Raw genomic sequence first — 13,686 nt, 5'->3', positions numbered from 1 at the left:
ACAAAAATGATCCGGGGGCTGGAGCCCCTCTCCTATGAGGCCAGGCTGAGAGAGTTGGGCTTGTTCAGTCTGGAGAAAAGAAGGCTGTGGGGAGACCTGATTACGGCCTTCCAGTACCTAAAGGGGGCCTATAGGAAAGATGGGGAACGTCTTTTTAGTAGGGCCAGCTGTGTTAGGACAAGGGGAAAGGGTTTTAAACTAGAACAGGGTAGGCTCAGGCTAGAGGTAAGGAAGAAATTTTTTACAATGAGGGTGGTAAAACACTGGAACAGGTTGCCCAGAGAGGTAGTGGAGGCCCCATCCCTGGGAACATTCAAGGCCAGGTTGGATGGGGCTGTGAGCAATCTGATCTAGTTAGCAGTGTCCCTGCTCACTGCAGGGGGGTTGGACTAGATGACCACTAGTGGTCCCTTCCAACCCTAAACATTCTATGATTCTATGATTCTATGATTTTTCTGCCGTGACCTGCACAAATACAGCTCGCTGTAAAGTAAAACCGTCTGAGAAACTGAAACTCCAGCAGGTTTTATTCTCTGCTTGCTGGCGGAGCGGCAGGAAGATTAAGGGATCATCCCTCTTGGCTCTAACCAAGCTCAAACATTTCATGACGCTTTGTTCTCCCCCCGAGATTCTCTACCAGCAAAACCTTCTTCCCAGCACGAGCCAGGGTCAGGTGAGCAGAGCAGCGATAACCCTCTGAGGTGCACAGATTTTCCAGATATTTCAAAATCAGCCTTGGGAATTTAATCCCTCGCTCACCCAATAATTTCCCTCTATGGCTAATTTAACTTGCTACCTGCGTGTCGTACCCGCAGCAACCTTCCCTTTCCGTGGTGAGAGCCAGACCTTTGCAACTTGCCCTGTAGCTGCGTGCTCTATTACTTGGGCTTTCTGGTTTGTTTTTTTTTTGGTTGGGGTGGGTTTTTTTCCCCTAGTTTATGATGTTAGATAAGTTCAGCGTAACGGCTTTAATTTGTTTTTCGGCTTTTGTCAATCAGTGTGAACCGAAACTAGCTTGGCAAGAAGCCTTCTTTGCTCTGCTGTGAGCAAGCTGAATAGCATGACTCAAGGTTACATGCTGATGATAGTTTCCATAAAAGCCCGTACATTTAGTTACAAATCAAGCATCAGTAAATGTAGTTCCCAGCAATTTCAGCTAATTCCAAGTTCAGTCACTCAAGGATTTCACAAAATGAATGTTTCTCAGAGAATGAAAGATAATTTGTTGGTAAAAGCTATGAGATTATCTAATATAATGTAATGACTAAGTTTCTTAAGAAGACTGCATTGGGGCAAATCACTGTTCATTTGTTTCAGAGAAGGCAAGATAAAATGGCAGAGTTGCTAATTTAGAGCTGTTTTGAAAACTTTGGATTGAATCCAGAGCTACGCAGGATCCGTGGCTGGGGTCACAAACCAAGAGTTCGTGTCTGTAAACGTGGCATGGGAAGGGCAGCAAGAAAACATCGAATAACACTCATACAGAAGCCTGGCGTTACCAGATGCACCCATTATTTGGAGATAAAATTTTATTTCAGGTTTTCCGTTAATAACATGCAATTCCACCTGTGAGCTTAGGATCCTTCCGTTTCTCAGTTGCGTAAGGGCTTGTAGCAGAAGGGCCCAGTTTCTTAAGTCATCCAGCCCCATGTTTACCCTTCTGCAAACACGTAGCACAGCACTGCAGACTTAATTTCTCATTCAAACCCTATTGCCTGTGTTTAGCATTGACCAGGTTACTCTGGACCTAAACCTGGGTCGCCATTCCCATGGCTGAGATATCCATAGGCACTGTTGACGTTTGGCTTTCATTCTGTTTCAGCCTCTTAAGGTATTCAGCAGATGAACTTCAATATTAAAGAACTATGGATGTAGAGGGGTTTGTAATTTTGCCATGGTCTGTGAAGTAGGGACAAGGTTTAGTGGTGGGATGGCAGTGTTAGGTAAATGGTTGGACTTGAGGATCTTAAAGGTCTTTTCCTTTAATTTGTTTTTCGGCTTTTGTCAATCAGTGTGAACCGAAACTAGCTTGGCAAGAAGCCTTCTTTGCTCTGCTGTGAGCAAGCTGAATAGCATGACTCAAGGTTACATGCTGATGATAGTTTCCATAAAAGCCCGTACATTTAGTTACAAATCAAGCATCAGTAAATGTAGTTCCCAGCAATTTCAGCTAATTCCAAGTTCAGTCACTCAAGGATTTCACAAAATGAATGTTTCTCGGAGAATGAAAGATAATTTGTTGGTAAAAGCTATGAGATTATCTAATATAATGTAATGACTAAGTTTCTTAAGAAGACTGCATTGGGGCAAATCACTGTTCATTTGTTTCAGAGAAGGCAAGATAAAATGGCAGAGTTGCTAATTTAGAGCTGTTTTGAAAACTTTGGATTGAATCCAGAGCTACGCAGGATCCGTGGCTGGGGTCACAAACCAAGAGTTCGTGTCTGTAAACGTGGCATGGGAAGGGCAGCAAGAAAACATCGAATAACACTCATACAGAAGCCTGGCGTTACCAGATGCACCCATTATTTGGAGATAAAATTTTATTTCAGGTTTTCCGTTAATAACATGCAATTCCACCTGTGAGCTTAGGATCCTTCCGTTTCTCAGTTGCGTAAGGGCTTGTAGCAGAAGGGCCCAGTTTCTTAAGTCATCCAGCCCCATGTTTACCCTTCTGCAAACACGTAGCACAGCACTGCAGACTTAATTTCTCATTCAAACCCTATTGCCTGTGTTTAGCATTGACCAGGTTACTCTGGACCTAAACCTGGGTCGCCATTCCCATGGCTGAGATATCCATAGGCACTGTTGACGTTTGGCTTTCATTCTGTTTCAGCCTCTTAAGGTATTCAGCAGATGAACTTCAATATTAAAGAACTATGGATGTAGAGGGGTTTGTAATTTTGCCATGGTCTGTGAAGTAGGGACAAGGTTTAGTGGTGGGATGGCAGTGTTAGGTAAATGGTTGGACTTGAGGATCTTAAAGGTCTTTTCCAACCTAAATGATTCTATGATTCTGTGATTCTAAGTACAAGTGCCAGTTTTATCAGCTTCCCCAAAGATTCCCAGTACCCAACAGCCCTGCCGTGTCATGCGGGATGTTGCACAGGCCCATAAAAGAACAAACAGAAGTAACATTTTTCAGCAAAGTTATCTCAAGCCTTCTCTGCAATGCTGACAAAGTTATTTTTGATGCCTCCCAAGGTGAGGGGTCAGCATGGGCTGCTCCTGCCGTGGGCTGGGGAGTGGGCAGAGGTGGGATATGGAAAGGTGGGATGCAGAGAGGTGGGATGCTTGATGGCTGCTCCTCTGTCTCTGAGAGCAGCACCTAGGACCCAGCCGCACTGGTGGGTCCATGTCCTGGTCGCCGAATGTGGCTCCTCCAGCAGGCACAGGCTGTGCTGGCACTGCCAGCAGCTTTTTAGGACAGCACATGCCACCTTCCTTCGTTGTCTTCTTAAAGTTCTTTCAAGTATATCCTCCCTAGAAGAGGGTTTTGTCTGCCAGAAGACTCTCATGTTTTTTCTTGGTTGTGACTCTTGGTCTAAAGAGATCAAACCTCTTCTCACAAACTTGCTGTGCTTACGTTTTCTGCTATTTAAAGGAAAATTAGCATTTCTAAGAAGAACGCAACTGCTGTCTGTTTCTTGAGACTCGTATGTACACAGGCATCTTGAATTGAAGAACAGTATTATTCATGGAGTAGAAGGGTAATTCATTATGTTAAGTATTCTTGAGCAATGCTAAAAGGAAATTTTAAGTGATAAGCAAGGGCCAACGCAGAACCTCTGCTTTTGACAAATCCGTCCTCTCTGTGGTTTTTATTGGATTCCTGTTCAAAGGTGTCACCCTGGTGTTCTGCTGTGCAGCTGCCCCCATCCTTACAATATCTCCGCCAATAATCCAGGTTTGATGCTTAATTACAGCATCTTGTTCCCCAAACTGCGGGTATTAGTGATGGAGCGTACACATCACAGATGGGAGAGGCTGTCTGGAATCGTTGCCTTTGGATTGCCAGGGAGCCACAAAATTTGCTCAAAAAGGCAGTTAGGAGTTTTGCCGGCCATCTCAGTGTAGGAGCCATGATCAAGATCTTGAGGGGGAGGGAACAATGGGAAATGTAGGATAATCTGAATATTGATGGATTAGAATTTTCTCTTTGTGCTAATTTTATTTTTATTCTGTCTTCCAGCTCCAGTAAATCCACATCTACGTAAGTATTTGTTTAACTTTTTAGCTTCTATGTGTCTGAAGAATTGTCCCTGCGCCCGTTGTCCCTTACAGTTCAAAAGTAAATGATAAGCATTTCGCTTGCAGCCCGTGGATTGCAGGGACCGCCTTAGTTTTGTGTGCAAGCTGGGCTGGCGTCGTCGTTCCTGTTCCTCTTGTTCTGCTGAGGCGCTAAAGCAAGAGTAGATGGAGAAAGGAAAAATCATAGTTCCAGCTCATCTCTCTTTCCCACTGCCCAAACTGTTCATCCAAAGGGAAAAACTGATGTTCTGAAATAGCACCCATTTGTGGGCGTTGCAGCTCAGCGTGTGTGGGTGATGCTGTGGTTTAGTCATGGGAGTAGCTAAATACCGATAAACGAAATAGCTGGAAGTTCAAGTACTGTGTAGGAGCTGTGTCTGCGCCTCAACAGGTATGGGAAAAATCCTGGAGGGGAAGTCAGTTTATGAAATTTTCTGAATAAATTTACCCTTGCATAAGAACTACATTTGCAGTCCTTCAGTTGTTTTGATGCTTCCAAGGGTAGTCAGAAGCTCGTCTGCAGCTTTCAAACGAAAAGGACGTTTTTTTCATGCAGTGCGTACAGGAATCAGGGACCTCATTTGCACAGAGAAATGTGGAGACCAAAAGCCTCAGTAGGGTGTGAAAGTGTTTAGACAAATTCACAGGAGACAGCTCCACAGGCATGATTGAAAATGCAAACTCTGGCTCCGTATTCGCTAATGTGCCGGTGCTCGGGCACGGGGATGTTGCAGGGGAGAAAGGACTTCGCTTACAATTTCTTCTTACGCTTCTCCATGGGAACCAAATCCCTACAAATGTTGCAGGCGGGGGAGACTGGGCTGGAGCTTTAGCTTGTCCCAGTAAACCCACGCTGTTCCTGGCAGTCCCCACACCTACCTACTTCATGATTTTCTTCCACACCGCAGCGAGTGAACGTTTCGCTGTGGGAACATATTCTGCCATTTCTCTTGCTTTTAACAACGTAGGCACAAAGTAAAGGGAAGGGGGTTCTCTCTGCCGCTATTACTGCTGTAGTGCTGCCCTAATCGAGCAGAAAAGCAGCACGGGGCTATGCGAGCAGCCTCCCTCTCCATCTCCCACTCACGATGGCTGAGCCTTTCTGTAAATTTTAAACTTATTTGCAGAAGAACTTGTGCAATGCATTAATAATTAATCAGGGCTTAGTTTAAAGCTCACGGGAGCTGAAGGAACCACTCCCATTGACTTAAATGAGCAGTAGATTAGACCCTTGCTAATTAATATATTAAATATATACTCTGTGATGTTAAGAAAAAAATGCATTGCAATCCCAAGCGCTTCACGCTGAAGTCCTCTATGATGGTAAGATCTGAAAGTGTCTCATTTTCAGAATGTCTCTGTAGCTCAGTTAAAAGCAGTGGCGGTAGTAGGTGCGTGGTGCGGCACGGGTGGCGTCCGCGTTGCCCCCGCGGTAGGGACGGCGTTAGCTCGAGGGAGGACGGGCACCTCTGGCAACCTTCATCTTCGGTCTAGGTCTGCCTCTCTCTGCACTGGGGGTGATGGGAAAGCTTGCCTACCAGAACTGTAGGGTACCCACTGCAATTTTTTTCAGATGAGCAGACAGATGGTAAAATTCTGCTTTTATTTTTTTCCCCCAAAGACTTTTTGAGTGAAATCCTTTGACAGGGAAGAAATCTTGGTCTGCAGATGGGTTCAAACCAGTAAGCTGGGGAAGAGAGATTCTGCCTTCTATAACAAATTGTCGTGGTTTAACCCGGCTGGCAACTCAGCACCACCGCTCGCTCACTCCCCCCTCTCCCTCTGTGGGATGGGGGAGAGAATAGGAGAAAAGAAAAAAAAAGTAAGACCCGTGGGTTGAGATAGAGACAGTTTAATAAGAGAGAAGAATAGCAATAGCAATAATAATAATGGTAAGAGAATATACAGAATATATATAAAACAAATGATGCACAATGCAATTGCTCACCACCCGCTGACCGATGCCCAGCCCGTCCCGAGCAGCCATCACTCCCCAAGCAGTGAGCACTCTCCCCGCAACCGACCGACCAACTAACCCCCCCGAGCATGACGTTCCATGGTCTGGAATAGCCCTTTGGTCAGTTGGGGTTCGCTGTCCTAGCTGTGCTCCCTCCCAGCTTGTTATGCACCTGGCCGAGCAGGAGAAGCTCAAAAAGTCCTTGAGTAGTCTGAGCACTACTTGGCAACAGCTGAAAACATCCGTGTGTTATCAACATTCTTCTGGTACTAAATCCAAACCACAGCACTGTGCTAGCTACTGTGAAGAAAATTAGCTCTATCCCAGCCGAAACCAGGACACAAATTCAATCTCATCATTATCTGTTCTTTCTACAGTCTCATTTTATTTCACTGAAAATACAGCACGGCTGATGATGTATACTACATAACATCAACCAAGTTCTGTTTTTTTCTAAACCTGTTGGGCTGAACTCTGATTTCATTGACACCATTGTGAGTGAAGAGTAGGAGCTGTATTCAACTGGCACAAGACATCTAGATTGGAAACTGAAGTCATGTTCTTCTTGCTTCAATTCTGGAATAACCACATTGCATAAGGCCTTCCTTTTTATGAGATGCCTGCAACACATACGCAAGTAGCACCAAAGGACTTAAACAGTGAGATGTAGCCTCAGATCTACATTTTATTTTCTAACATATAATATAAACCATTTCATGTAAACCACAAGGATTTCATATCCATTGGTGCAACTAGATGTTACCCCTGGATTATGGAAGAGATTAGGTGGTAGAGAGTCATATTCAACTTGGATTTTATGGAAATAGATGACAAAAAATTGTACTACAATGAAGAGCGTTTCACCTTGAGAACAGTTTCAAATTTTGCCCTCATTGGCAATGAAAGTGTTAATAACCTGAATCCTCTTCCAGAGCTGGCATGTGCTTTGGCAAAAATTGACCACTGTCTTTAATAGTAATTGGCACCATTGTTAGTGCTTTCAGCAAACCGTAGTGGTCTGAGCGGTGGCGTGAGCTGGAGCACCCATGGGTGCTTGGAAGAGCCGGCTGTTCCTCCTGCACCCCATGAATGAACGGGTCAGGACCACCCAGATCTATTGAAGTCCTCCTACTTCTTGCATAAGAAAAATACTGAGCTTATCCTGGGGTACTATTTCCCATTTTTACTCTTCTGTCATTTTTTAAGAAGTGTTTAGTGCCAAGAATATTTAGCAGTAACCTTTTCCAGTGTATTCCAAATGGCAGAGTCCCACATGAAGCCAGTGTTTTCCTATTAAATAAATGGCAAACTTTTACTTAACCTTTTTTCATCTGGCCTGAATATTTTTTTATTTTTTTTTAACTTGAAGAAAAATCTTTTGTTCTGCTGATGTGGAATTTCTTAATGAAGCGCTGAGGGCATGGTGCGACATGCAAATGCAGCTCTTAAGGTACTGGAGGAGCAGTGTTAGAAATTGCTGAATGGCTGAAAATGCTTTGTGTTAATTCACTTCGCTGCAGGACTGGATCTGGTACTCAGAACTTTTCTCCTTTAGTTACTGTTTTGGCCTTTAATTTTATCATACTGTGTAGAAGCAGCACTGGTTTTGCTATAGGAAAGGCTTGCATAAGTGGAGGTGAAAGACAAATGCATAGAATATGTGCAAACCAAGCAAATTTGGAGGTCAAGTCATGTAAAAGGTATTCGTGGAGATGAGAGGCCCAGCTGGCATTTTGCTCAGAGCACTTCATTCGAGTCCTTGTGTCTTTCAAGAACTTTGTCAGGGTCTGGTGTTATCTTCCTGGTCTTCAGGATAAGGATGGAGGTGTCCATCTGCATCTATTCACATTCTTCTCTGTCGAAGGATTTTGGATGTAATCTGTGCATGTGTTTCCTTGTGGCCTCGTTCTTTGATTTGCTCGTCCCTCAGGAAGAACCACAGCCAGGCCCCTACTTGTATTCCTTCTCTGCAATGCTCGTGGTGGTGTGCCTTTGTTGAATGATTTTCTGTATTGCCACTTCTTCAACATTCAGAATTCAGAAGACCTTGCTTCCAGAATCAAACTGAGCCGCAAGGTCCTGAAATTGGCTCCCCATCATCCCAATGGTTATCAGTCATGTTCACCAGTTAAGGAACTGTGATTTAGGCAATTAATGCTCTTGAAGGTTCTCATAACGTTGATGGGTTTACTGAGAAATCAAGTCAATCTGCTTGAGGTACTGACAGCCAAGGAAGTTCCTATGCACTGCATTTTTGTGATAGCCTGGGGGTATAGAGTGGTGTTTTCTGGTGAGTATTGTGGAGGGGGTACGGTTTGTGTTCCTCTTTGGATGGGCAGAAACAGAATGAGGAAGACTTGGGAAGCGCTCCTAATGCACCTGGTGGTTTGGAATGAATTTTTCAAGCCTGCTTGTTCAGTCTGCAGCGTTATCTGATTTTAAATAAGTTGCAGAGCAGCATCCTTGCTTATCAGTACATATCCAAGCTAAGCTCCAGGTCACTCTGTCTTCACTGATTTACAGTGAAGCTCCAGTGGCTTAAGTAGATTTATAGTTCATCAAAAACCCAAACCTGCAAACGTTTATATACCTTCCCAATTTAACACAGATTAATAATCCCATGATGCCTGGTTTTAGAGTTCCTCATAACAATGAATATAAATTGCACCCCTATAAAGGAGGCCGTAGCTGACACAGAACGCAGACAGCTGCGTTCTCCCTAGAGAAGAGGGATTTGCTTGTTTTCTCAGATAAATCGATTGACTTTGCTGGAAGAGTAAACTCAGTGGGAACCGTTCATGTGCATAAAATTAAGCTTTCTCACATTTTACTCCATGGGGCCTTATTCTGTTCTGAGATAAAAACTGAACCTTGGAGATTTGATTTGGTTTTGGTTCCTACCTGCCTGACAGTAGGACTTTCTCATCCCATCATAACCCAGCAGGTAGGTTCACTGGACTGGTGTGTCTCATGGGCCTGTGTTTCGCAAAGGAGAGTACCCCAGTATTCCTGTCTGGGGTTCTTGGCAGTTTTATTCTTTAGACCTAAGCTTTTGCCACTCGACCTCAGGTACATAACAGAAATCTTCGTGAAAGTCTAGGAGATGTCTTCAGGACATGATACAGTCACCTGTCCTGCCCATCCAGGTTCAGGTAGACCTAAACCTTCCTCCCAGCTATTTGTCTAATTGGTTATTATAATCCAGCGACAGGGACTCAGTGCTCTTCCAGACCAATCCATTCACGTGCTTCACTGTCCTGATTTTTAGAGATTTTCTTCATGTCCTACCCTAAAGCTCCTTTGCTCTCATTTTAGCCATTACTTGCTTTCCCATCCCTATTAAAAACCAAGAACAGTTTAGGAGATGTCACTTGGAGATAATGTTTTCATTTTGAAAAGCTGCTGCCCTCTTACCCTGATGTCCTTATCCCTAAACCGAAATAACCCACTTCTCACTTCTTTTTCCCATAGTTCATTTTTTATGGACATGCTGCCCGTTCTCAGCTTTTTAGAAATGCTAGCTGGGTACGAAGAGATGACATCTCTAAGGGCAACTGTATACATGTGAATACGCGAGGAGGAGTGATACGATAAGATTTGAATATAATTTCCCGTAACACCAGTACAGATCGATGACCGTGATTTTTTTCTTCATTGCAGTTACTGCAAAAGAAAACGTACACTAAACACTAGAAACTGATGTAAAATAAATGTGCCCCTATTTCCCAGTGCTGTTAAAAAGCACCATCCCACAACGTGCATGTTATACTTGACAAGTACTTTGACAAGCAAGCATAGGATGAATAGTTTCAGCCACTAAATTTCTGCTCATTTGCTGCATTGGCAGGAGAGTTCCACTGCGGGTTTGAGGATGGAAACATTTGCCTTTTCACTCAAGACGACACGGACAATTTTGACTGGACAAAACAAAGCACTGCCACTAGAGACACAAAGTATACCCCGAACACGGGGCCGAATGCAGATCGGACTGGCTCCAAGGAAGGTAAGCTCCAGCGGCGTGCCTGGCCCCCCGGCACCGGGTGCTCTGCTGCTCCCTTGGGCTGAGGGACCTGTCCAGGACAGCCAGTTCAGCCAGCTACATGGTTTTTCCTAATCATACCACGAATAAGCGCACTTCAAGGACTTCTAAAAGAACTTGCCGGTGCCGAGGCGTGCGGCTGGTCCCAAAGCACAACCCACTAACGGTGCCATTAACCATCTTGTATTGTTTCTATCGTGCCATTTTCAAAGCGATTGCTTTCTCGTTACAGTCTAGTGGGGAGCCATTCTGGCACATCTTGAAATATTCTTCTGGTTTATGTCATTTAAATTCTAACTTGGACTCTCTCAGACTGTCACAATGAGGGATTTTTTTTGCCCCATTTTTACTTCGGGTGCTGCTGCAATGTGCAATTTTCAATCTGCTACCCCGCTTCACAGAAGCGTGCCATCTTGACTGCGGTGTAGATTTGCATTTGAAAAGTCAGGCATATTGTGCTGAATTTATCAAGTACTGCAGTAACTCACGCTACCTTATTGTACGCCCTAAGCTTACACTACCAAAGGGGAAAAAAAAAAACAAAACCCATACTGCATTGCATTTGCTTGGTTGGATTAAGTAAATACTGCCACTGTTGTTGGCCCAGTCCAGGATCAGAATAAAAGAGTATTGTCTTCTTTTGTGAACGTGAGTTTTCAAACATGTGATTGACATGGCCAGTGGAAAATGTTCCTTGAAAGGTTTCCATCAAGGTATTTTCCCTGTATTTTAAAAGTCCTCCCCACTCACTGCTTAGAGGAACAAATTGCAACCTTGAGGCTGAAGTCTGAACCCCATCGTGAAGATTTTTTTTTTTTTTCCTTTTCTCGTGCATATACAACGTTACATCGATTTGAAGTTGTTTACGAGTACTGACCTGCTAGCCCTGATTTTACTCTTGGTAGAAAACATGTCTTTGAAGCAGCTGTGGAAAACACATGGGCTTTATGCAGAAGAAATATGTCCCAGAAACCATGGTGATGTCCGATGAATGCAAATCAAGTTGCTGGAAAGCCCTGCTGTCTGCCTGTATGTACATGTGTTGGATTTTGAAGTCTGCGACCTAACGATTTCCATTTGGACTTTCCCTAGGTTTCTACATGTACATTGAGACGTCGCGCCCCAGGCTGGAAGGAGAAAAGGCCAGGCTTGTTAGTCCTGTTTTCAGTGTCGCTCCAAAAAATCCTTACGGAGCTACGAACACAGCCTACTGTTTTAGCTTCTACTATCACATGTATGGACAGCACATAGGTGAGAGAAAGCCAATGACCTTGTCCTTTCACTTCGGGAGCAATAGCAGGAGAAATGTCCGCTTGTATTTTCCGCTGACCGGCAGGCTGGCAGCAGCTCCTCTTGCAGCCGGGAAGTGTTTCGTGCATGCGTGGGGTTCTGAGCAGGGAACTTTGGAGCGTGAAGAGGGAGGAGGTGGTATTTGCAAGGACTTTGCCTGATACTAACGCAGCGTTTCGAGTCAGTCCTTGCTAGGTTCAGGACCAAGCAATTAGCAGCAGCGCTCCTCATGTGCTGGCAGCTGGAGCGGCTCGGCCGGTGCGCAACGCAGCGGCACACGGTTCCTCTGTACAAGTCACAAACGATTTGCTCACAAGCTGTGGCAGCGTATATTTTTACGGTGTTATCTGTAAGGCTATTTTTAGGCATAGTACTTTCAACACGCACGTTTAAGTTCTTCGCGTAGTATGAAAAAAAAAAAAAAAGGTGTGGGAAAATGTAAAAGTATGAACGATAGGCGCCAGTTTTTATAAAGCCTGTAAATCCCTGTGGGATGCTCGGTGCTTACCAGTGTGTCAAGAGGCTTTCCAGCGCCGAGCTGACCTAATATATTTTTATACATATTTCAAGGGCAGGCACATCCTCACAGTGCATTCTGGTGGTTGCTTTGGGAAACCTTCGCCTGCTTCCAGGCAGAGATCAGGTTTGAAACAGAGCAGACAAGTTCATTTATTTTTTGGTTAGCTGTCTCTGCACGTGAAGGCAGCCCTGGGTCCAAATTCTCCTGGATCTACATTGCAGTGTGAGCTTGGCTGTTTTTGGAAAGGAAGCGATTGAGCCATGCCAGGCTTAGTGAAAAAAATATGGACTGCCCTATTTGGTCTGACTATTTTTGGAAAAAGTTACAAACATAAAGGGTCAAAGAGTTTTTCTGGAATAGCTTAGAGTTGGGATGAAGAATAAGAAAAAACAGCCACAGAGGCTGATGTCTGTCCACAACACAGTGCCCTCCCATTGCTGCAGTTTGGGTTTTTTTCCTAGGTTACCTTTTCAGCAAGTGTCTGTGCCCTTAGCTTTTTTGCTGAGATTGCCCTTTCTTGTTTATGTGTCATTTCTTGTATCGACATGTATAATCTGGCTGCTGAAGGAGCTGACCCACAGGTGAAGATGGTGACCATGACGATTGTCCTAGTCACATAGGATTTGTCCATGGCAAAGTGGACACAGAGTTGTCGAGAACTGGGATTGCTCAATATCACTTTGGTTCCTTAATGTTACAAATCATAGTTACCATCATTTTAGCTAATGTTCAAAATGATCTGCTTTTGAATGGCTTCATACAAAATTACTTACTATTCTGCCTTTAAAGAGCGGATTGACAGACAAATAGTAAATTAGCAACAACAGCCATGTGTTCGAATGCGCGCTCATAAACGACTCCTAAATTCAATATTTCAATTCCTCATGACAAAATGTTATGAAACACGCGAGAATGCAACATGAATACAAGAAATAAATTATGAAATCGGCAAATACATACAATTTGATTCCCCAGATATGAACTCTATCACTGAAATCGTTCACATGAGGATCATGAAAAGAAAACCCTAATGGGTAATATTCTAAGATTTCAATGATTTAAGCACATGATGATTGTATGAATAGTCATATAGATGAGGTAACTAGTTGAATGAGTTTTTAAAGGTTGTGGTCTTGGAAAATACTTTGGGTTAGGAAAGGGGTTATTGTAATGTGATGATGTTCCCAAACGTAATCACGACACAGGGTTTCAGATGATGCACCCTTGTGGTGAGGTTGGCCACCAGCCTCCTGGGCTGCACCAGGCAGAGCGTGGCCAGCAGGTCCAGGGATGGGGGCCTGCCCCTCTGCTCAGCACTGGTGAGGCACAGCTGGGGTTCTGGGTCCAGTGCTGGGCTCCCCAAGACAAGAGAGACATGGGCTTACTGGAGTGACTCCAGCAAAAGAACCCACAAAGATGAAGAAGGGACTGGAGCATCTCTCTTACAGGAAGAGGCTGAGAGCTGGGGCTGCTCAGCCTGGAGAGGAGATGGCTCAAGGGAATCTCAATCACAGAATCACGGAATCGTTTAGGTTGGAAAGGCCCTTTAAGGTCATCAAGCCCAACCGTTCCCCTACCCCTGCCATCCCACCCCCAAACCCTGGCCCTCAGCACCGCCTCTGCCCGGCT

The 13,686-nt window shown here is 44.4% G+C and overlaps 1 protein-coding gene across 1 annotated transcript in view; it reads left to right on the top strand.

Annotated features, from left to right (window-relative positions):
- MDGA2 (MAM domain containing glycosylphosphatidylinositol anchor 2) overlaps positions 1 to 13,686 on the top strand; it is a 325,099-nt gene that overhangs the window by 297,705 nt on the left and 13,708 nt on the right. Inside the window, exons 12-14 of the mRNA XM_035888425.1 lie at positions 4,193 to 4,213; positions 10,056 to 10,211; positions 11,340 to 11,498. Of these exons, the coding sequence (XP_035744318.1) occupies positions 4,193 to 4,213; positions 10,056 to 10,211; positions 11,340 to 11,498 (336 nt within the window). The remainder of the gene's footprint in view (positions 1 to 4,192; positions 4,214 to 10,055; positions 10,212 to 11,339; positions 11,499 to 13,686) is intronic.

Source organism: Egretta garzetta, unplaced genomic scaffold (assembly GCF_000687185.1).
Source record: "Egretta garzetta isolate BGI_Z169 unplaced genomic scaffold, ASM68718v1 scaffold21, whole genome shotgun sequence".
In the NCBI taxonomy this organism is placed as follows: Eukaryota; Metazoa; Chordata; class Aves; order Pelecaniformes; family Ardeidae; genus Egretta; species Egretta garzetta.
This window is presented reverse-complemented; position numbering and strand designations above follow the sequence as displayed.